We start from the raw sequence: 25,105 nt of genomic DNA on the forward strand, positions 1-25,105 counted from the left end.
TAAAAATATTATAATTTTTTTGGAATAGGCCATTTGTTCAATAACATTTCAACAGCCTAAATTCAGGAATAAAGCCTCATAAATTACGTTCGCACGATACCACTATAAACCTTATCGATATTGCAATAAAGTTTAAAATACAAAACTTGAAACGATGAAATTATTTCTATTTTCATCGTACGGTCAGTGACACGGGTGAAGACGATCCAGATAACAAAAAAAAAACTAAATCTTATATCAAGGAGATAAGGTTTAAAATGTATAATTTTTAATTTGTTTGTACTTTAAATGAAAGATAGGACAAATTGAATATCGAACCGTTATAAAAAAAAAGTTTATCAGTTGCGCATTAGTAATTTAGAATTAACTTTCAAGTCTTTCGAGTAGTAGTTATATTGTCAAATATCTTCTACAGGTTCGGAAGGAAATACCTCATACGTGAGAAGAACCGTTGACACAAACTTGGCGGTTTTTATTAAGCTGATCTACGTATATAAAAATATATTTTACATTAATAAAATTATAAATACATTTTTTGTCAACGTTTTTCGGTTTATAATGAATGAAATACTACTAGGAAATGGAATTTGACTTGTGTTGGCAATATAAAAAATGACCAGAGTTTATTGGCAGACGCTACCACAAAGCATAACGTCATCCCCGTGTCTACCTTTGTTTATAAATAAGATGCATTATTCGTCTGAATCTGAACTAATCAGCGGTACATTTAATTACAAGTAATTAGTTGTTTTTTTATCACCTGTAAAGAAATTTAAACATGTAATTATAGGCCGTTAGCTTTTTAAAGCAATTTGGCCAATCGAACAAAACCAGCTTTAAAATCGCCGATATATCGCGACTTTTACGAACCTTAAGACCTTATCCTAATATTACATGAAGGCAATGCCAAGTTTTTGCTTAAAATTGAAACAAATTCCTCAATTTCGAAATGTCAATAATCGCAATAAATGAGACAATTGCTAGTAATCAATGACCTTTAAAAAGCGATCGACAGAAAAGAAAAATCGCTCTTATATATTTACTATAAATTCGACCTTATTACGAAACAATAAAGCAAATTTTAGTTTAAATGTGCATTTTTCTTTTGAGACTATAATTATGGTATGAGCCTTATTGCGAATTAATAAAATTTATTTTTGTTCGTATGTATTGTAGGAAACTGGCACTGTCCCAGTGTGGAGCGTACCTGTTTCCCTAAGACCTTGTAGATGACACTGAACCATTAATGCGACCTCGTTTACAAAGAGAAAAAGTAAACTCGGAGAGAAATATTTTTGCGAAGCGACGTTCTTTTGTTTTAAGAATAGCGTTTTTATTATTACTACCCTATCGAAACGATGCGTACAAACGCAACTTGAATTTTTAATAATCAAGTTCTTTCTCCCTGTTTCATTCGAGTAACAAATTAAAACGTGTGTTCGTAGTTTTTGAACCGGACTCGTGATAGATCCTTAAAAATGTGAGCATTTATTCTTAGGAATCCCCTTTGACTTTAAGGGTCAAGCGAGCCCTAATGTCGAGTATTTATTTTTGTGTAAATAAGCCGCAAGATCAATTTGCCCAAAGGCATACTCTATAATCGCTATGAGCATAACATAGGATTCTTTACCTACTGAAAGATATAGACGAATATAACACAATCAGTAACGCGCCAATTTCTCCGCTCGTAACCAGCCAGCCTTTAGCCCATTAATACAGTCATCTTATTGCTCGCCCACGCTTTCACTTCTGTAGTACTGTGAAATGTATTTTAATAAATCCGAAACTAGAACTCGTAAAAAATATAAGTATAACTATCTGCAAACGAAAACTCGTAAAATAAGTAATATTGTGTTTTATATGCACTAGAATAGAACTGCTAAACGGCCCTTGTTCATCTGTCTATGACAGTCAACATTACCCAGTATAAACCATTCCTGTCACTGTCAATACTACATTAACCAAGGGATCTAAGATGCTGGCTCACTCGTCTATCGAATACCTTCGTTTCGTGTAAAACAAAAGCGATATAAATTATTAATATCTGCTATAAGACAAATAAAATCCTTTACCTTTGAACTCATAATAAACTAAAAAAAATAAAACGCTAAATACATCCGTAGATATTTTTTATACTTTGAAGTTTTGTCAAAATTTTAAGAAAACGGCATATTAATGAATATGTTTCTCCACAAAGCGCAAAAATACGGCATACGATTATATTTTTCTACAAAACAAAACATTGTCCGTTGCAGATATTCTAAAATTTAATTTAATTTTTAAACAAAAATACTTAGGTTCAGAAATCAGAATATTACAACCTTATCCTATCGTGTCGATGAACGGAGAGTTCAAAACTCCAGTGCATTGTGAAATCTGTACATATTTTATAAATATTTTTGTCGTTGTTATTATTATAAAATTGCAATAATAGTATAATATCCGATATTTCAGTGGTTATTAGAAAACCTAGTATAAATCGGTTACGATAACTTTTGAATTTTGAAATGGGAATTTAAAAATATTATTTTCTTCAACATCTCGGGTCGAAAGAATATGCACTCCCCCTAGATAATTACCACTGTATGTTGGAACAAACAACGCAATTGCGACCGGATAGCTAAGAATAAAGCACCTACCTAACGCGAAGTTACCGACTGGAGTTTGTCTATACATAACATAGTATATAGACGAGCACCAGTACTGGTCACGTTTAAATCATTCACGATGTTATGTACTAACGATAGATTGCTCATATTGCAACAGGGTCACCAGGACGGTGATAGGAAGCAGGACACTATTTAATTAATTATAATGATAATAAGCGTTCAAAATCAACTTCAAGAATTAAATCTTCATCCTCAACTTTAAGAATTAATGCTATTTTGTTATAGTTTAGAAATTACCGGATGCTTCGCGGTGTGTTTTTGTTTTTTATTTTTTCTGTCTGGGAAAATACCGGAAAGTTGGTCACCCTAATAACATATTACACAAATATTCGTTTGTAATACAGAAAAATGCAAAAATTTAAATATCTAAATTTTCTAGTTGTTTTTCTGTTTAAAGTTACAAATAACATGAATTAATTATAATTTTATACCTCTTAACAGATGATGATTTCTTAGTAACTGAATTAATCAATAAATATCAAGGTCGCGTTTGGCTCGCGCCAGTTATATCCAACATGTATAGACGTGTTCATTAATATGAACAGGTCTATACATTATGTATATACCGTTGAATATAAGGCATAGGATTTGAAAAATAACAATAATTTGAAACGCAAACAGCCAACAATATGTTACATAAAATAAAAACTGCTGTGGACTGTTACCTGCCTGATTCTATCGATGGCCTATTCAACGATAAAATCGACTTCTACGTTGAATTTAATTAGATTCCGTTCAAGAGTGAATGGCAAATCCAATACGACCGGAAAGCTTTACGCGCCTTCCAGTGCAGAGGAGTGTGCACACTTCCAACTTCCAGAGTCCTGCCTGTTAATGAGAATTTTTCGATAAAAAACCCAATAACTTTTAATCGGCCCAGGAACTCGTGATCGTCTTTATGAAATCGGTGGCATTTGGTCCGTGCAAATGGGCCATCTGATGGTAAGTGGTCGCCACTGCCCATAAAAATTGACATGACATGTCCCCAGTGCCTATACACTACATACACCCTGACTTACCCTTCAAATCGGAACACAGCAATACAGAATATATGATGATTGGGTGGTACCAACCTAAACAGGCTTGGAGGCGAGTTAGCCAAAAACAACATATTTTTAGTATGTACATCAAGCGCCTCGTGCGACTTGGTAAATACCGTATTTGCAACGAATTCTTGATCGAGACATTTAACAATCTGATATACAATAAGAAAATTGATAACAGAACTTTAGAAGTAAAATTAAAGTAAATTAATTAGTTATTATTAGAGCTAATAGCATTGAATATATAGCTCAAAAGTCGGTACTCCTACTTTGATTGGAATAGGCTATGTAAGTATACATATATATATATATCTTCCGTACAAAATTTGTACACGCCACCACCACCACTATATTTATATTATATTATATCTAATTACGATCAGTTTTAGTATAAGTCAGCGAGACAGAGTTACTTTCGCATTTACGATGTTAGACTGATAAGTTCAATAACTGCGACCTTCCGACAAGATTAATAATAATTAGTATAACCCTATCAATCATTACATTCAATCCATAAAATCGATTGCATAATCAATACCTACAATTTATTAGTAAATATGTGTTATAAAACTTATATAATTTAATATTTAATGTGTCAATGATATACACAAAACGAATAGGTCGATTACGATTTCAAATAAAATCGACTACCTTTTATAATAGGTATATTAGAAAAACTTTAAACACGCTTTGAGCAAAGCGTGCTAATGTTCTGCTAGTTTTATTTAAAACAATAAAAATGTTTGCAGAAATAATATTTATCGGCAAAGCGTGACATTTTATTGCCGTAGTAAAGTAACTACGTACGACACTATTTTCTACATACGCAATTGATAAAAACGAATACTCTTAGATATGTTCTCGTTTGAAAATATATGAGTCATAATCGTATTATATACGACTAACAACTATTATTACTGTCGGTTTATTTGGAAAGCAGGAAATCGCTAGGATTTATTATTTCTTATTAATCACTTAAGTAAAATGGTACAATTTTATTTACTTATCTGTAACTAATATACTTTCATACAATTTAAATAATATTGCCGTGTAGAATGTTGACTAAACTTTTGTCAATGAAAATTATAATCATTAAAAATGATACAAGGTTTTTTAACAATAAAAAGGGTAGAAGGTAAACGTATTTCCTCGAAATAAAATCTCTTTTTATTAAATTAATTAACATAAGCAATGAATACATCTGTAACAAAAAAATAAATAAAATTAATTTAAATGTATTTTCAGAAATAATATCAATAAAAGAAGAATATAGTGTATATGAGTGTTATTATATTGTACTTTACTTTACATCTCGGTACAGAAGATTCGGAAGAACCTTACAAGACACGTACACATTACAAAAACGTTTTTCACTATTCTCCTATATAATATATGGAATGTTTTTTGGAACACTATTTATTTAATACATATTTTGAAAACCATGAAGATAGGGTTATAATAATATATTTCCTATTTCAGGGTCATTAATATAATCATATACAACACTACATTCGTTTTTTGAAATGTCTTACGCCATTGTTAAGGATCGTAAGAGATTACTCAAGTTCAACTACATACCTTCTTGGGACAAGTCCGCCTTTGCGTGTAATTTAAAGCCTCATTATGTATTTTTATATGAATGATTATTTTTCATTTTACTTTATTTGCAATAAAATTAATAAATAATTTGTAACTTAGAAAATCATTTATATTATTATGACAATTAAAGCTGTATCGATTACTAAATCAAATATTTACCCGCTTTAACATTGACCGAAAACCAGTCATTGTTTTTAATCATATAAATCGCAAATTTACCCTTGACATTTGAAATAAAACTAAAATCAATAATTTGATTCGTGCTAAGGGCGGTTATAGGGGAAGTATTCTTAAAATTTGAGCATCGATAAAATACATCTCTTTGACTAATTAACTAAATTGATTATAGAATTACAACAAATTTTCTTTGCCTATTTCATATAATCGTAAAAAAAAAATTTAGTCATACTGAAATGAGAAATGTGAAGAATAAATATTAATGACAATATTTAATGTATCACATACCTATATTTTATATCATTCGAATCACACTCACATACGTCATTTAGCAACTCAACATCGCTTTTGCAACACAAATTTTGCAATATTTTTAATAACATCATACCACTGTGCGATTCATTGATTGAAACACGAATTAAATTATCAGACACAAAAAATAATAATTACACTCTTAATAAAAATAATAAAAAAAAAATGCAACTCAATATTGTTGCCTTAATGCGACACCGTAACGTATGTGCGTGTACAACAATCAACGATTATAATTTTAATAACAATTGCCTACACCGTATCACAACACACTTTATTTATTTAAACAACAATCAATAAAAAGCACTCGATCTTTGAAAGCGATTTGCAACACTAATACTTCAAAATAAATGTTATTATCGATCGCAATATGGAAATGATACTGATAAGATTGTGTGAGATCAGTGAAGAAAAAACAAGTCCATATAACGTGTAGATTAGACTAGACTAGACTTGGGGTGCCTTTGATACATAATCCCTATGTTAATCGAACAGGAGCAAGAAATACAAAAAAATCTATCTCTTGTGTTGCAAAATACCTATACCTGTTCAATTTCATGATCTAACAGGCACAAGGGACGTAACATATTAGTTCCCAAGCTTGGTGGCGCATTGGTGATGTAAGGAATAGTTAATATTTCTTACAGCGCCACGGCCTATGGCCCATTTGCACATCCGCCTACCGATATCATACAAAAAAACTATAAATGCGAAAGTAACTCTGTCTGTCTGGCTGTCGCTCTGTCGCAGGCCAACGACTGAATCACACAAACAACCACAAACACCCAAACCAATCCCTGAAACAAACGAGCGAAGCCGCGGGCGACAACCAGTATAACATATTTAAATATTTATAGCTAACTATTTTCAAATCAGCCTTATATTATAAAATACGAAAGTAATTCTATCTGTTATTATGTGTACTACTGTCTGGTTATTACGTCTATACCATTGAAACGATAAGAAAAAACTTGAACCAGCTATCCTTAATTCATTACCAAATTTAATCAATCGCAAGGAATAAATATCAGTGACGTTTGAACAACAAAAAAGTATCTAGAGTTTATGACTTAAGTCTTAGGTCAATTTGACTATATTATATAAAATCCATATCCACATATTCAACGTCTAATCGCACAAATCCGATCTTGTTAAAACGCTGAACAGTAGGTTGTCGGCCCGATTCTTAGCACCAATTTTACCCTCAGACGTTATGTCCTTAACTTTTAACATAACCCTTAGGTTATGTTAAAAGCAGGTTTTCACTTGTCTTCAGAAATATATTGCTAGACTAATTTTATATAAAAAAAAATTTACCGATCAGCCGGTATCATGTCTGCAGCGTCTTCTTCCATGGACTCGTCGCCGACTTCCACCTCCAACTGCATCGGCGGTGGTGTGCTCATCTCCAATTATCTCCGACTGCAACAACACAAGGGAATAAATCATTACTAATCTTTAACTTACAACTTGAATTTACTTGTACTTCGATTCTTTAATCGGCATGTAATTTTATTTGATTAATTATGTTTCAATCATGTCCTTAAGAATAGTTGAATAAAAGATTTTGCTACAAAAGAAAGCTTATATCTATATAAGAGATTACATTACAATACATTCATTAATTTACAGCCAAAGTAATAAACCTATACTATCTTACTATATAATTTTATATATCATATCTATATATAATATAATTGCATATACATATATAAAAATATATTTTGAAAAACAAAAACGTCAATAACACTAAGTTGAATCACCCTTGTTGTCGTCCTTTATACATTAAAAACACGAGACATAAAGAGAGTCAATGAACTTGCCAATGCAATGGCATTTTAAAAACATTCAAGAAACTACTAACTCCAATATATAAAATAAAAAGTAAGTAGCATTGCACCATCCATTCGGATATTTAAATTGATTTAACACACAATAAATTAACAATAACAATGATTATGTCCTCCTGGTATATTTTATACAGGATGGCCATTCTAACCAATAAGGCAGATTATTTCGTCAATGTTGCTTGGTATATGCCATTCGAAACAGAGGCTAGCTTGAAATATTATAGGTGCACTCCGTATTCTATCACTCTGATTATATCCGATTGTACGGGCATTATACACTAAAAATATACTTTATTTACTTGGGTGTACTTTTGTTCGTTCGTTTTACCACCGGTCCAGAAAGTAATTTCTATTAGAAGGACTAGCGAGAAACTCTTTACCGATAAACAAATTTACATTCCCAAAGAAGGCTAACATCCGACGGACGGCCGACCGTAAAAATTAGACATCTTATACTCTATGCGACCCCAAAAAAATTTGTATAAATGATTTTTTTTTTTTAGTAAAATAAATTGTAATTATATACACATGATATCATATCATATAGTATTTCAAGATAAAGTAGTTATTTCAGGAAATGCATTCAAGACCTAATCTTATTCGTTCCGATAGCTGTTAATGTCGGAAAATGAGGAAATTCATCACTCGGCCTTCATACACGTTCAATATAGTGATTCAAGTATAATAATGAACACGTTTATTTGTACATCTATATACATACGTACAATAGGAATAAAGACGTGTTAACATAAAACATTAACTATAAAATTATCATCGTGGATTTAATAATTCATAAAAAGTCCAATAATAATGATTGGGATTACTATTAATGATAATGGCGTATTATTATTATTATATTTTTATACTAATTTTCCTCAGCGATTATAACTTTGAAAATGATTTGCTTAGTCCTTTAAAAATAGGTAAAACGGGGTTTTGCACAGAAGATTGAATGAGAGACGCTAATATTATGTTAGAAACTTTCTCATAAACCTGCCAGTATTGAACATTACTGCCTTCGGCAGGTGCTGGTAGATTATTAATAACTATTAAACATCTATTTCATAATACTGTTTACTTGTGCAATAAGTTTAATAGTTACTGTTAAATGTTTTGTATAGCAATTTCAGGCGGAAAGATGAAGACAAAAGCTTTGCGCCACTTTTTTTTTTCTCGCTGGAAAAACGCATTACGCGTTTCCCCCAGTAAAGTGGGGGGGTATGTGGGACTCGCCGGTGCCCAGGACTGCGCTAAGTACACCGGAATACCCACTAAAAACCAGCGGTACCCTCTCCGTCTTTTCAGCGGGGATACACAGGATCGCATTCGCATGCTACTGTGACCGCCAGCTTTGCGCTACTGTACAATCGTTACACAAAGTATTTTCGTTAGTTGATTAAAATTTAAACTCAGTATAATGAGTGACTAGCAATTTTGTCTGAACTAGATAAAAATTAATTCGTATTAGTTCCTAAAATTTTAATTTTATGGTTAATTGAACTTGAACAACGCTCAGCAAGTAATTTCCTAGGTCAATATGTACATATGTCATTATTTTTCCCAAGTAATTAACCGTTTCAAATTCCAATGAAGATATCCTCCAGAACAAAATGCGACCAAGGCAATATATCAAGGAATAACAGACTGCGAAGGAAATATAACAGTACATAAATGTGTATGTTTAAATAAACAAACAGCTGCGTCTCTATATCCTTATTCTCATATTCTGACACATGGGACTGTAAACAAAGACAACTTCAACTCAACAGCTGCATCAATGTAAAAGTGACGACCTTTTAAATAAGAAGCGGTCACGCGGCAGAGCAGTAGGCACGTGGCGATCGGTATACTGGGCCCGGTTATTCTACGATTTATGACAAAAAAAACGTGATAATCTGAAAAACGAAAACGTTTCGCTTGTTGCACAAGTGCGTCCCATCTGTACACTTGCTGTATTTCTCTCCTGCAAAAGCTGTTCGTACTTGTGTAATTAAATACATAAGATGATGTGGTACTTCTATCATGACGACTTGCCGATGAATAGGCCAAAGTGGATCTAAGTGTTGATCTGCCAGCGTTCCAGATCTTACTTTAACATATTAAGCCTGTCCTAGGCCAGGGTTGAGTTACGACGGATTATATATATCGAACTCGTGATCATACCGAACTATCGTTTCGCTTCCTTATCAAAGGCCATTAACCCCGTGGCTTGTAACACCTGCTGATGATGCGCGCGTGGCAGAAATGTTATCCACGCTTTGCATATTTTAGTAAATTTTTTACATTTATGTTTTATTTGTGACTATACTTACTTTATGATTGTAATTTTAAAATAGACAATATTTTAACATAAAAAAAAAAAACTTGAACTTGAGCTGAAATTGTGGTTTGAACGGGTATATATTAACCGGATATTCTGGGTTCGCTACTGAATTTTAATGTGTTTATAATTGAGCTCATGCTAAGCGGGGAAGAAAAACACCGTGAGGAGGCCTGCTTGTGTCGGATGAAAATTTGCCGCTTGTGTATCTACATGCCGCATCGGTACAGTGTGGTGGAATAAGCACCAAAAACGACTAGAGGAGACGAGGCCTTAAAACGTATTACTTATATGATATGCAAAAATACTGATAATAAAACTCCGCACACCAGCGTGAGCTATTTTTATTAAGGATTGACTAAAAATATAATATTGTGTATATTTTATTTAAGTTAAGATTATTACAATTTATGCTCATAGCTTAAAAACATCCGCTGATGTCGAGCGAGATACAGTGAGGTCATTATTGTATTTTTATGATCACATTATTCGGTTGAATACATTATATCGATATATATTTAATCATGCTTAAAGCACTTGCTACTAATCGTTGATTCCGCAAATGGCAAATTTGCTTGCGCTTTACATCCTTACTTTTGGATGCGATGGATCGATGAACCAGGGCGTAAAGTTTGGGGGGGGGGGCGAGCTCTTTAGTATCCTACCTCCCGTAGTGCATACATTGAACGCTGTGCGTATCGTTAGGATCTGTACTTGATCGCGTTGCAATTGAGGTTTCAATTTCTACCAAGGCACCGGAAAGGTTGCAGCCCAGTGCGACCCTACTCGAATATAAAAGGGCGACGAATGCACATTACAGCCCTAGGTTGTTAAGGATGGCCGATGTTGTTGTGTTTCGTAATAAAGTTACGATGAAATCGAATAGTATAAATACATACAACTAATCGCACATCTTATTGCACTAATGTATACTCACATATATATAAATAATATGTAAGTCTGACCTATTAGTGGTCAATCTGAAACGAGATTTGCTGTCTACGCGAAACTTATTATAGTGCAAAGGTGTGCGCGTCAACATAAGTAAACTCTCTATTGACTCACTCTTATAATTAGATTGACAGCAACCGACAATTCGACACGACCGGAAAGAGTTCAGGCGAGTAGCCAACAGCTTTACGTGCTTCCAGAAGCACGGGAGTGTAAACACTGCCTATTTCCATATTCTGGGCTTCTTATAATTTCTCGATAGCAAACCCTCTACAACTTTTAAATTATTCAACCCAAAGTTTTGAACCCAGAAGCTCAGAATATACCGCCGTATGATGATCCGATCAATGAGTTTTTTTTTTATTTATAACTATTATGTGAACTGCACGAAAATGAACAAACTCCATAAAAATAGTATACAAATACAGTATTATTACGTTTTTAATTAGTGAACTCGGGAGTAGGTCAAGTGACGTTGTCTCGTTATCGTACAAAATAAAAAATTTAACGGTAAGGAATTCCAGTGAAAAGGTTAAAATATATGTGAAAGAATTGTAATAAAATAATTTATTCAATGTAATGTACCTGTATATCATTATTAATAAATAATTTAACTTATAGTAGGACTCGACTTCGATAAACGATTTCAGAAATAATTTAAGCAGGACATTTTATGCTAAAAGGGACTATTTATTAATACATTACAAAAGGTACCTAGACCTTTTGTAATAATGAATATATTTTTAATGGCATTACTCGTTCTCCATACCCTCCGTGGAAATGCATTTCACTCATTGTCATATACTGTAAAAGTCTAATAGAATCTGGATATACAGAGAGATCCTATTGGACCAAAATATGTTGGTCTAAAACGGAACCCCAGAAAACTCTAAGTTGGTCGAATAGAGCAGGTAGATATTATCAAAATAATGAAAATATTTAGTTACATAATTAGTGACCTAAGGAAATAAATATACATTTTTTTTTATCTACATCTACATTACAGTCGAAGTAATTGCCCAATATTTTGTCTGCCTTAAGAAAAATACGTACAAGCATAAACATGGATCAGTTTATATTAATATTTATTTTATAAACATGTTATGTATAATTACATCGTAAATTTCTTATCGTCATGCAAAATTTTCTCTTGTTTATATGCATCTAAACAGTGGAGGATTTTAACATTAATTCCAAATTTTATTCAATGTACTCTCTTGCCATACAGCATTAACGAAATCGTTGTTTATAATGCTATATTAATAACTAATAAGGCTACAAATGCAGTAGTCCTTTTTTAGCTGGAAACGCACATTCACGCGTTGCCCCCGCATGAATCGGAGATGGATACGGGACTCACCGTCGCCGAGTATATGGAATATGGAATACCCACTAAAAAAGTCGTCTTTTCTGGGGCGCCACGGGATCGCTTGCGCATTCAAACGTGACAAATCCAAAGGTCTTCGGTTATTGTAGAAATTATCTGTAGTATACTCTCGCATACTACAGATATCGTATACTACACCAATCTCGATAGGTTGACAGAACACTCTGTCGCATTTTAGTAAGGACGTAAACATGATTCCTCTCTGATAGTGGCGGATTGCAGTCCTATCAGATTATGAGCGTGAGAGAAAAGAAAGTGCACCTGTGTCTCCACACACACTCGTGATCTGATGACGCATATCTCTCGTAACCTGCGCAGTTGGTTAATCTTAATCGCCTACCCGAAATCCTAACCAGTCTTAATAGAGAAATACTTAATTTAACACGAATACCAATATCCATTTTTCGTAATCGTTAACGAATTATGACGATACATGTATCGTGATAATTCGATTATTAATTATATTAGAAAAAAAAAGTGTTATCGAGCTATTACTTCTGCATGCAACAACTGCTTAGAAATTTATAAAATACATTTAATTCTTCCGGATAAGTAGCATTATCCGGAAGAATACTAAAAAAATACATCTTACTGTTAGATAATAAGTTCTTCAAAAGCAAAAGAAAATTAAGCCACCTCGTCAAACATCATCAAAGGTGCTGGTAAGAGATTTGTAGGAAGATTAATTAAAAAAAAAAGTTAATATTTGATACATATTCATTAGGCTGATTTAATTAATTATGCTTGTTGTAAGTGTTGCTATTGATGCAATGTCTTATAAAATTAAGAACAAGTTTTTATGCAAGTTTATATAATAGATAATTAGTAGAGTGTAACTTGTTTTTTTATTAGCAAGGTCAATGCACTATTTAGGTATTTGATTATTTTATAACTTGATCATTTTCTTTACTTTCTTATAGGCTCTTTACTTCGTGGATGTCATAAAAGTTTTTGTATATTCCATCCTTATTCAGGCATTTGATTGTATTTTCCTCTTACGAAGTTACAAAAAAAAATTAAGTAAAGGTTTATTCATAAGTAGATTACTCATTACTCGAGCTTTTAACAATCTGGACCTATTCGAAATCTTGAATTAAGTTAATGTTTATAAACTAAAAAATCCGCCGTGATGAACGTAAATGAAATTTTAAAAAAATCATAAAGATCCATTACTTTTTCGGTTACGGTAGCTAAAATAGCAAGTGACCGCGAAAATATAAAATTACCCCTTTTTAATTTAAAACAAACAATAGGCTATAATCGCAATAAAGGATGGGTGAAGAACCGGTACGAAATCGTTTATATGGAAAGCAACCATCACAACTTTACTCGTGTGAACCGGTGCATTGTCTGCCTGCACAAGCTTCACACCCTTGCATAATTATTCTGGTATCTTTTTCTTCGTGACTTGTCTCAGTCTCGCTTATATGGAAGCGCACTAACATTTTCATTAAATTCAATGACTAGAATTGCTTCAGAGTCCTAAAGACGAATGCCATAGATTTTGACACCTTATACTTCTTGGGATGGTCTTGGTACTTTTTGTGCCATTTGATGGTCTTCTAACCTATCCTAACCCATTTCTCATTCCCAGTCACAATCGACCTTAAAATAAGTGTAAGACCCTCATCACACAGCTTTGAAGTGTTTAAACGCGTAAATCTTAAATCGCTGTTGCATCTGACCAGATGATCATTTTTGTTATACATTTTGCAGTGAGTTTGGTCATATAGGACTATCGTGTAGGATCCTCATACAATATTGGCTACTGATATACCAACTAATGCAGATAGATGTTTCTTCCTCAGGCATATCTTCTCGTTTAATTATCCATTATTATTAATATGTGTTTAAATAGACCTTGCTACTTTTTAACCAAATACTAGAGATCATATATGGCTATCATTTAATTCATAAAGTTGGTATTATCACTAAGCAATGTTCAATTTTGCAGCATCATGTTGTGGAGCTTGACGTTCCAAGCTTCAGAGAGTCTTTTATAGTTTGGTGTCAGGACGAGTTAAGCCATCAATTGACAAATTTCACAGGTTCTGAGTGCTTTCACTTTAGATAACTATAAGTTCATTCGTTCCTATCGAATGTTGCGGTCTTATGCTGCTGGATAGACAAAAATTACTTTAAGGCACCAATAGCTACGTTTTTTTGTCGAAAATTAAAATTGACGCGTTATATTGATTATTGATACTTGAGCCTCTTATCCTATTACGACGCATCGTGAAACGTTTTAAATAATTTTTATTATGAAAAAATCTTATAAGCAATAAGATTTTTTATAAGATAGAAAGAAGATAAGCATATACTTTTATAATAAAAAATATCAAAATTTTTATTTATATAGTTAAATAATTAAGTTATGATATAATCATTTTAAACCAAACATTATGCAAAAAAAAAGAATAAGACTTTAAAAAATAATTAGAAATCGAGTTAAGAATGTACAGATTGCATAATACACTTCTTAATTTCGTGGAATAATAAAAACTAATGGTCACTGTTTGAAATTCAACCATTATTCATTGCAGAGAAAAATGACACTTGTAATCATAGATGTATAAGAAACATTGTTTACAATTCCAATGGATTACATTTCATATTCAGTAAGGTACTAAATTATTATTCTAATTTGTTACAAAGCTTTATATTATTTTATTTATCTGATAATTTTAGAATTATTTTAATGATACAAATGATAAGAAAATTATGCTAAACTGGACAAAGCCTTATCATGTCAATCCATTCATCCAAAGTGAAATGGTGGAAAATATATTAATAAAAATTTAAGTTTGTTGACATTGGCTGTATGAACATAAACAAGGAATAGTTCATTCAATACAATATATTTTTAACACATGTGTATAAATTTAACTCTTTGCACATCTACTCTATAGAAACTTATTTATATAAGAAACAAAAAAAAACCCACTGAGTGTCTTTCGCCAGTTCTCAGATCCGAGGTGTTAATTTCCAAAACCGGTGGTAGATTTTAGACTATCAATAAGTAATTGTAACACTTTTATATTGAATAAAGATTTTGTAATTTGACTTTGTCTTTATGACAAATGTATCCACCTCTGCACATGCTTGTGTGCAAGTTTTCATTTCACATTTTAATCTTCACTAATATTATACAGTGAGAAAGTAACTATCTGTCTGTCTATCCATTGCTCTTTCAAGGCTAAACCTGAACTTAGACCCCAAGAAAAGGCATACTAGGCTACTTTTTTATGCCTAATACCTGATAACCAACCCCTAAAACTCTATATATTTACTAATGTTCACCCAATCTTTAAATTTCGACCATAATCTTTTATAATGACAACCCTAAGCATTCACCATTAAAAAAAAAAGATACAAAGACAGAGGTGAAAAAGGTGTATTACTGAGTGTAGTTATGTACTTATATATAAATAGATAACAACATTCAGTAATAATAAGTATTAGGATAACAAAATATTAGTACTATAATAATTTCTAATAGGGTAGTAATTAACCCTAGTAATATTAAGATTTTACTTACAATAAAGTACAAAATTTCATTCATATAAAATGCAATTTTATGCTTTTCTATTGAAGCTAGGTTGCGATGCAAGGAAATTTACTCTTTCTCAACGTCAGTTGATTAACCCTAGTAGATGATTAATACTAATACATTTGGTCTTTGTGTCTGGGTATAAACTACCAATTTACAAGTGCCAATTCTACCGCCAAAAGAAATTATAATTAGTATTTATGTATTCCTTTGGAAAATTAAATCAGACAGTATATTCATTGGATGGAGTTGAACACTACTCACTACATAGCCCATTTGATTCATTTCCTTATATATATATAGATAAAAACTTCTATCAGATAAAAACTAAATATCGGGATAACATATTAGACAAATGTTGCTACGTAATGTGGTTAACATATTATATCTTTTGAACCATTGTTCTAAATCTATTATTTGAAAAGCTGTGAGTACACTTTACTTTGCAAATAATTAAAAAGACCAGTAGTAAAAACATTTAAACAATTTTAATATAACATATGGTGATATCAATTATAACCCTGTTATACTCATTTTTTATGTAATCTTTTATTGTTTAAAATTAAAATAATTTTGGTAGTTTTCGTTTCGAATATTTTTTTCAACACAAGTACAATATTTAGTATAATATATTTATAGTGATTAATGACAGTTCACATATGTTATTTTATTTAAATATATACGAATATTATATCATCAATATTTGAAATTTGAGATCTATTCTCGTATTTATCTGAAAGTTAGTTTCCTATTGGTGGTTACAAATACAATCAGATCATTATCTATATAATAGTATTATTCTGTGGTGAACTTTCCAGTTGAATGATATAAATAAATATATTCTTACGCACCCAGAAGCAGTGAAACTGGCGTTATATCGCATCAGCAAAACTGCGACGGAATAAAACAAAACGCAACAAAAGAAAATCTTTCCCTTACCTCAGATCAAAATTGTTAAATCATCCAACTCGATTTCTTTGTTCCGCCCAAACTTTTCTGCCACAGACAGTTTTATAAATATATTCGTTTAAACACAAAACGTTTTTATTATCACAAATTACGGATTGCATGAACATCACAATTTTTCACATTGCTAGATTTCTCTATCATTGGCACAAATCCACTGAAATTGTGACATTTCATCACAGCGTGAAATTACTAAATATATCGTGCGGAAGTTATCTGTTCTTTGAGTTTATTTATTTTTCTTTAATATTTTAATTTCCTAAATAGATAGGAATACCCGTACTCTAAACGAAAAGGACTGAAAATGATATTAAGAATGAACATTTACTATGTACGACATAATTTTTCAGCAGGTTCGATTATTTGAGCTTATACTTCTTATACTCTGTGAATGTCATATATAATATTTAGTAATCTGTCACGACTCACGGAAATTCATGATTTATCAGTGGAACAAACTGCATCTCTCAAGTGTTGGTAGGGAAAAACTATATTTATTGATTGTTTTAGGCATAAAAAAATGATAAGGAATTTAATAACCGACCGTATTGTTTTGCAAGAATTAATAAACTTAACAGGCATCCATTTTTAAAAATTAAAAGTATTTAATTTGTTTACATTCAAAATATTTATTTTCCAATGTGACAGTTATTTACTTATTTGTTATTCCGCAAATAATTACGGAATGCTATATAAATTGATTATTTGTTCTTAAGGAATATATGCAATATAAAAATATTGTATTATATGTATTGTGTACTTTGTGTGGGAAAATATGATTATATGAGCTGACACCATTGGTTAGAGACCATATGCTTTACCTACCTTTAAATGTTTTAAAATATATTTTCGCCAGAAATAGCTGATAATAATTATTTAATTTGTGATTACACTCACTCAGAGTACAAATTTAAGAGTTTATTTAATTGATGAAATGGCGTTAAGAGTAACATATTGAAACGAGGTACAATAATAGTTTATTTTTAGGTGTTCACTTTGGGGTATATAGAGATGAATTCCTATGGAATAGGAACGAAGACTGTCAAGCTTCGATTACTAAAAGTGTGGTAATTTTTATATATTCATTGCCTAAACAGTAAGCAGACTATCTGAAATAGAAAAAAGATCGAATTTGTGAAATGTTTAAAAATATTTTCTATTTTTTATTAATACGTAAATTATATTATTGATTATACCTATTGATTTTATCATAGAATTATAAAGTTCCTCTAAGGAATACAAAGTTAAATAATTATAATATTTATAAATTGTTTACCCCAATTTTATTCCTTTCAAATAACATAGTATGCACAATATATTTTAGGGGTTGGGTTTAGAATAATCCTCCACGATTTTGGGGAAACAAATTGTTGTATATGTTAGAGAATTGGTCCATGATTACAACAATACCACTCGCGTCCTGCGAAACTGCACCATTTTCGAGAAAATTAAGAAAAACTATCATAACCTATACACGCGGAAATATGTCAAATAGATCGTAATATTACTATAAGAGCAGGATAAGTAACTATTTTGTATAAGTTCGACAAGGATGCAATATACATAAGTTGCTTGTCATATGTCAAAACGCTAAATGAATGTGTCAAATATCACGAATGTGTTTTGACGTTATTCATATTTAAATATGGCGTTTTTTCTTTTTGACTCGCGTATTTCGAATGAGTGCTCATTTTGTTTGTTGTGATTTATTTCGATGATTTTGCTAGAAAGCTTAGATTTATACATTTGATTGTATAAAATTGACACAAAACCGTCTCTGTTAACTCTGACTCAATATGGTCTTGTCGGACTTACCCCTAGAGTGTTTTTTAAGAAACCGAAGGCGCGAAGGGGGTGCTGCTCATCCCGTAGCGCCGAAGGCCACTGAGTTTCGAAATTGTTAATAAATAGCCTGATTTGAGGTTAGAATTATATGATTAGTTTTTGCCAATATCTCAAGAATGAAGCAATTTCGCATGATGGGAATGGTACCAGAGCATAGGGAGAATACTCGTATACTTCCCCACAGCCCCTATACCCCCCGCTCCTGGAGCAGATTACTAAACCGCAACCGAAGATTATTTAATTAAATATATTAATGTGTGTTCTGAATGGGGATATCCCTTAGAAACCATTGATTTGAGGCTTATAATAAAGGGATACTTAGACAGTTTAGGACATAAATTTATTTATGTTGCAAATTTAATGACAATGTACCAGGTCCTGATTATGTAAAATCTTTTCTTAAAAGACATAGCGATAGAATATCTATAGGACTAAGTCAAAATGTAACAAAATCCGGAGTAATTGCTTCATCAGAAATTATTAAAGACTATTTTAATGTATTAGCCAGAGCATTACTGGGAGTCCCACTTACAAATATAGTAATCTAGGACGAAACTAACTTAATGAATGATCCAGCTAGAAAAGAATTATTAGTAAGGAGAAATGTAAAATATCCAGAAAGGGCAATGAACCATATAAAGGGATCAACCTCTCTCATGGCTGCTCCAGCACATGGCACTTTATTGCCTGCATATGTAGTGTATAAAGCACAACATGTTTATGATACCTGGATGCAAAATGGACCTAAGGGCTGTTATTATAATTGCATAACTTCTGGTTGGTTTGATGCATAAACTTTTGACGACTGGGTAAGGTCAATTATATTGCCACATTTTAAGGATGAAATGGGCATAAAAATTAATAGATTTAATAAGAAATATAATATTCAATTGTTACACATACACACAGTCACATGTTACACATCCACTGGATGTTGCTGCTATTGGTCTTACTTGAAAAGCAAATGGAGGACTATACTTTGACAATGGAAAAAAACTGATGGCAGAACACATGCCACCATACCTAAAATATTCTTTCCATCAATGCTGAAAATCTTTTCAGCCAAATAGCAAAAATTTAACTGATAAAATTTCAGAAGGACTTGAAAAATGTGGGATAAATCCCATTAATAAGAACAAAGTTTTAGATTGCAATGTCACAATGCTACTGTAAACCAATGCTTAGAAGGTGTGAAAAATAAGAAAAGGGAAATTTATACTTTTCCTAAGAAAAATGTGGCGAATATTATGATGACTTTACTATTTGTAGTAAAGTAAATTCTAAACTCTAAACTCTGTCCGTATTCCTTTATTATTTTATAAATAGCCATCATCAAATTTTAAACATTTGTGAATTGTTTTAGTTTTGAGTTGAAATATATATGGTTTATTAAAAGCTTTACTAAATGTTTTCTAGATTGGGTTTGGCTTTTTATTTATTTTTGGTTGTGGCAAGTGGATCCTGCTCCAAACTGGATCATAGAAAGCATAGCTGTGGCGACCATGACGTCGTGTTGGTGAATAAATATAAATATAAAAATATTGAGACTAATGACTGCTCGGTTGTAGGTAGGAACACTTTTGTATATACAGAGACTCGCGCTCTGGAATCCCTGATGAAATCTGGAGTCCCTAGAATTCGTGGATGGTCATAGCTTGACCCTTCGCCTTTTCCGTATCCCTGGTCCATCTGGAGTTTCTTCAACTTGCAATTTTAAAGTTCCGGTTTGATCAGATGGTATGTTGACGTCAGTAAACCTATCTAAATTGAGCGAGTGCACGCAACCTGGACTGGCAGTAAAGATTTGTGCTCTAGACCTCGCAAATGGCGTATAATGCGACACCCAGGTTTCGATGCGTACCGGACATCAAATTAAAACGTCTACATTAAAAGTAAGCCCAATTGATAGACGCGTGAAATATATTGTCTTGCTCTCGCGCTATTGTCAAGTGTGTGTAGTACACGTTGTGAAGAATTCAAGATAGTTTTCTTTGAAGATAAACAGTTCTTTTTAGAGCCTATTCATATTTCAAACGAAACCGCGTCCTGCTTCTTGTTTCATATTAAGTAGTTCTTGTCAGAACTATTCATAGTCTCAAATGATGACGTCATATTGTGGCATGTGCTTGTTGCTAACGGCGTACCGTACTGATACAATACTATTTGGATTCTTATTCATTTGTTTTTTTCAGCGATTTTTCTACATCAAAATTAAACTTGTTGAATTACTTTTTTTGAATTTACTTGATGGCCCACTGGATTACCCATGATTTTATTGCAAGAATGGCATTTCATGCTGTCGGTATGGTAAGAATAGGGTATTCTACTATGTTTGAAAAAGTACTTCAAAACATTGATTTTCCTAATAAAAAGCTACAAAAATAATATTTCGGCAAAATGAACCGATTAAAGATGAATAAAAAAAAACGAATTAATTATTTTGCATTATAATTGTTTTTCCTAATAAATACAAACTTAAAGACTTAGATCGAATATTTTGGTATTGATGTCATTTTTAATTACTATTTTTAGGAGTTGAGAATCCCAAAGGGGGTATCTTTTCTAATATACTGGCCATTGCAGAAGGATAAAATGCCATGAATTTAAATCTTTCCCCCATTTTTGTTGGATCGACCAGCATTTCATATGATGCCTTGATTTTCTCTTTATCTTCTTCAGTTTTAGCATTATCAATTAATACCTAAAACAAAACAATTAAATTTTTTATCTTATACAATATATAAGAACGCAATATTTAATTTCGTGGCGTCAATAGAATAACTTTGAAGCGGGTCCACCAGAGAAGCTTATCTTGTATAAGTTTTATACAAGTTGTATACAGACAAGGTACAATATCTTTCTCATTAATTATCTTACCTGTAATCGAACTCTAGCTTGCATTCGTTCTAAGAACTCCATCTGTTTGACCGGTCCTAGAACTACAGCATAATTTTCCGCTCCTGGTGACATTGACGCAGATATCCTCAGTTGACTAAAATCCACATCAGCCGTTAGGTCTGAATTACCAGGATTCTCTAGCGGGTCTACAATTTTGTGTTTGTGAAATGCCTTAAAAAAATTAACATTATTATAAATTTTATATAACACTTCAAGCTAAAGTTGCTTGACCTTAAAGATATGTACAGATAGTGATGTGGAAGCTGCAGATTTGATCTCGATACCTTGGACTATTGCCGTTTGATATTATGAGTAATGAATATATAAACAGTATTGGTAGTATCTGTTTTATTGAAAAGTAATGTATAAAGAAAATATTTTCAAATTAAGAACTTCTTTATTAACAATTAAAATAAATTTTATGAATAAATTTAAATCATAAATAATAACTCATGAGTGATAACTACCACGCAAGCGCTTATGCTAATGTGTGGAATACGAAAAATGACATGATTTTTTCTAAACTTAACTACTATAAAATATACTATAAGCTATACTTAGCTTAGGTATAGTTTTCAAAGCTATACTTTGTGCAAGCCAGTCTGTGTGGGTACAAACCTCACTCATCTCCTCGAATTTTTGTGTTTCGGTTTGAAGGGTGATTACTCACCCATGTAACTAAAGCATAATAGACTTAACATCTTAGTTCCCAAAGTCAACGGCGCATTGGATTTGCCAATATCAATGGGCGATGGTGACCGCTTACCATCAGGTGGTCCGTATGGCCGTCCGCGTAGATATTTCATAAAAAGTGATGCGCTAATGTTTGAATTCAGTAAATAATATCAAAGACAAGGGTTAAATTAGTACGACAAAATATTAAATGGTATTTCGTTTCTGTCTTGGTAACTAAATGGTGCAAACCATTATTAAAGGAGGCATTTGAATAAAAAAAATACCCTAAAAGTGTCTCCTTTCTCTCCGTTGTGTCCATAGTCAGCTATTAATGCAAGTCCTCCATACTGGTCTACTCTAGTAGCGAGTTGTCTCGCGATACCTAAAGCTCTAGGACTGATTTCGAGTTCCATCCTGTCTCCAGCATCTAATGGCGGCCTGACTAACGTTCTAACAGGCTGTGTCTCATTGGCTGCTATTCGGTATTGCAATTTTTCATTCTCATCAAGTTCTATGAGGATCTCCCGCCATCCATTTTCTGTTTTCTATAAAAATTTTATTACTAAATGTACATTTTCATAATATTTCATTTACGTCATTTGCTAATTTGAAATATAATTACATAATTTTATGATATCTTTAAGTACAAATGATAATAATTTCGCTTTTAAAGGCTTTTTGGATTTTATTATAGTGATACCAACATTTGTTGTAATTTTTTAACCTAGCTTTAGCCCGTGTAAGAGGGGGTAAGTGTTAGATATGCATATATGTGTAAAGTCAGGGTATCCCTATTCCACAAATTTCAGCCAAATATGTTTAGTAGTTTATGGGTTAAAGAGTAACAAAGATCCACTCTTCTATCCTTATAAACTTTCACTTTTATAATATAAGTAGGATTAACATTGCTCTAGTGAGTCGTAGTGTAATAAGTACGAGGTTAAGGTGAGAAAAAGCTCGAAAGACCCGTAAAAGCTCCTTCTTCGAGCAAACCCGGCAAACCGGCTATTTCGGCTTATGATGCTTGTTTCGTAGATTGTAGAGTAGTGTAGTAGTACAATACTTACTTCAAACTTATGTATAGGTAAGACATCAAAAAATTCATGGGCAATGTACCATGAAAAATTGTTGGGTACTTTTTTTAAATCATTGTACCAATAGACTTTTATACCGCTCACTGTTTCCCCCTAAAATGTAAACATAATTATTGGTACTATTGGCTGTTTTGTTCAGGATAAATATTGTGTTCTTATAATTTTTCAAATAATACTTACTCAAATTTATAATAGTTAATATTAATTTATAATAGTTTGAACATTTATAGTTAGTATTGCAACATTCTTATTTAGTGTTGTGCTAACCGAAACCTTTTCTTTTAAGGGGGAGACTTTGTCCCCCATTGGGATATTTATGGACTTTCTTTACTAAATTTAATATTCATACTAGGTTATATATTATAGATATAACACATACAAAGTTAATAATACGAATTTACAAAATATTATTAAAAAAATTGTTAACTCTGTAAAGTCATGTTTTATCTTAATTCTTCTTATTTATGTTAAAACTACCTTATTCAATGTAGTTCCAATTCAATTCAGATGTATTGATGTGAATTTAAATTAACATATAGTTAGAAGTAGACTAGTACACTTTACCTCATAATTGTATGGTAGAGATAAATCAGTCTCTTTATGAGTAGCACACAACCTGTTCGCTTGAAACAGCTGCATTGTTGATGATATTTCTACAAGGTGAAGACTAAGATCATTAGCTTTGTATCCATAACGATTTAATACCTGAAAAATGTTAATAATATATTAGAATATTTTTGCAACTTACTCTAAAGATAGTAAACAGTAAAGCATTGGCTTTAGAATGTATTTATTTCTTAAACTTCCTTTGAGTTAATTTTACCAATTGAATAACACAAAATTTAAGATGTTTTAAATTAAGATATATATTATATATTTAAACATATTGAAGTATGAAGAATACTTTTATTTATGATTATAAAAAAAGTCATAAAACTAAACTGATAACCAATTTAAACAAAATAATATATAAATAGTAAAAAACTTATACTAATTTCATTTTATTTGGTAATTTATAAATTAAATTTGTTATTATTTTATTCTTTTCTCTAAAGAGAAGTTATTCATAAATTATTTTTATTTACTGTCTGGCCAGTAAGGTTAAAGTGAATCATAGTTTAAACTCATTTTGATCTTAGCTAATAATATACTGATACAGCAACAAGTTCAAGAGAGATAGATGTGGAAGGTAGTATTAGTTCTTGAATATTTTTATTTAAAAAAAAGGTATGTGAGACTGAAGATAAATACAATTACCCTTAACAAATCTATCAACAATGTAGCCTTTCCTGGTCCTAGTTCGACAATTTGGAGTGGCTTGCCAAGACACATTTTCTGAGTTTCTGCATAGAACCAGATCGCTAAAATCTCACCAAACAGTTGACTAATTTCCGGTGAAGTTATAAAGTCTCCTGTCTCACCAATCACATCCTTTTTCATATAATAACCTTCTGTAGGATTTGTTATAACAATGTTCATATATTCGGCAACAGTTAACGGTCCATTTAACCGAACTTTTTCTTTAATTATATCCATAATACTCGGTGCGTCACTGAGATTAGGCATTTTTAAAGTATTGGGGTCCGGACGCTTTATAATCTTGTATCCTTTATGCCTTTTACACATATTTAAAATCACAGGTCTGCTCAGTGAGCGAAATATATAACGTGTATTCATTTTATTTAGACACTGAGTATTTATTATTTAGTACAATTTTATAACCTAATAAACTAAATAATATTTTATTTTGTCAACTTTGACAATCAGCT

General features: G+C 31.8%; 2 protein-coding genes across 4 annotated transcripts in view; both read right to left on the minus strand.

Moving 5' to 3' along the window:
- Positions 1 to 17,120, minus strand: part of LOC125072305 (E3 ubiquitin-protein ligase UBR1) — a 34,902-nt gene extending 17,782 nt beyond the window's left edge. Inside the window, exons 1-2 of one of the 3 annotated variants that reach the window (XM_047682880.1) lie at positions 16,798 to 17,120; positions 7,118 to 7,222 (exon numbers count right to left, since the gene is read on the minus strand). In XM_047682880.1, the coding sequence (XP_047538836.1) occupies positions 7,118 to 7,206 (89 nt within the window). In that variant the 5' untranslated portion in view covers positions 7,207 to 7,222; positions 16,798 to 17,120. Of the gene's footprint in view, positions 1 to 5,776; positions 5,795 to 7,117; positions 7,223 to 16,709; positions 16,726 to 16,797 lie in introns of those variants that run through there. The other 2 variants (XM_047682881.1, XM_047682879.1) reach the window with 2 other exon arrangements.
- A 3,986-nt stretch (positions 17,121 to 21,106) lies between these two features.
- LOC125072311 (protein arginine methyltransferase NDUFAF7 homolog, mitochondrial) lies at positions 21,107 to 25,105 on the minus strand. The gene is made up of 6 exons (XM_047682894.1): positions 24,594 to 25,105; positions 23,901 to 24,041; positions 23,310 to 23,429; positions 22,527 to 22,787; positions 21,547 to 21,738; positions 21,107 to 21,370 (listed from the first exon to the last, which is right to left on the minus strand). The coding sequence occupies exons 1-6, from the start codon at positions 25,011 to 25,013 to the stop codon at positions 21,185 to 21,187; spliced, it is 1,320 nt and encodes a 439-aa protein (XP_047538850.1). The 5' UTR covers positions 25,014 to 25,105; the 3' UTR covers positions 21,107 to 21,184.

Source organism: Vanessa atalanta, chromosome 21, assembly GCF_905147765.1.
Source record: "Vanessa atalanta chromosome 21, ilVanAtal1.2, whole genome shotgun sequence".
Classification (NCBI taxonomy): domain Eukaryota; kingdom Metazoa; phylum Arthropoda; class Insecta; order Lepidoptera; family Nymphalidae; genus Vanessa; species Vanessa atalanta.

Coding starts and splice junctions, on each gene's coding strand:
- LOC125072311 (XM_047682894.1), bottom strand. CDS start 25,013: ATGAATACACGTTATATATTTCGCTCACTGAGCAGACCTGTGATTTTA. Junction 24,042..24,593: donor TGTTGATAGATTTGTTAAGG/GTAATTGTATTT, acceptor AACATTTTTCAG/GTATTAAATCGTTATGGATA. Junction 23,430..23,900: donor CTCTACCATACAATTATGAG/GTAAAGTGTACT, acceptor TTTACATTTTAG/GGGGAAACAGTGAGCGGTAT.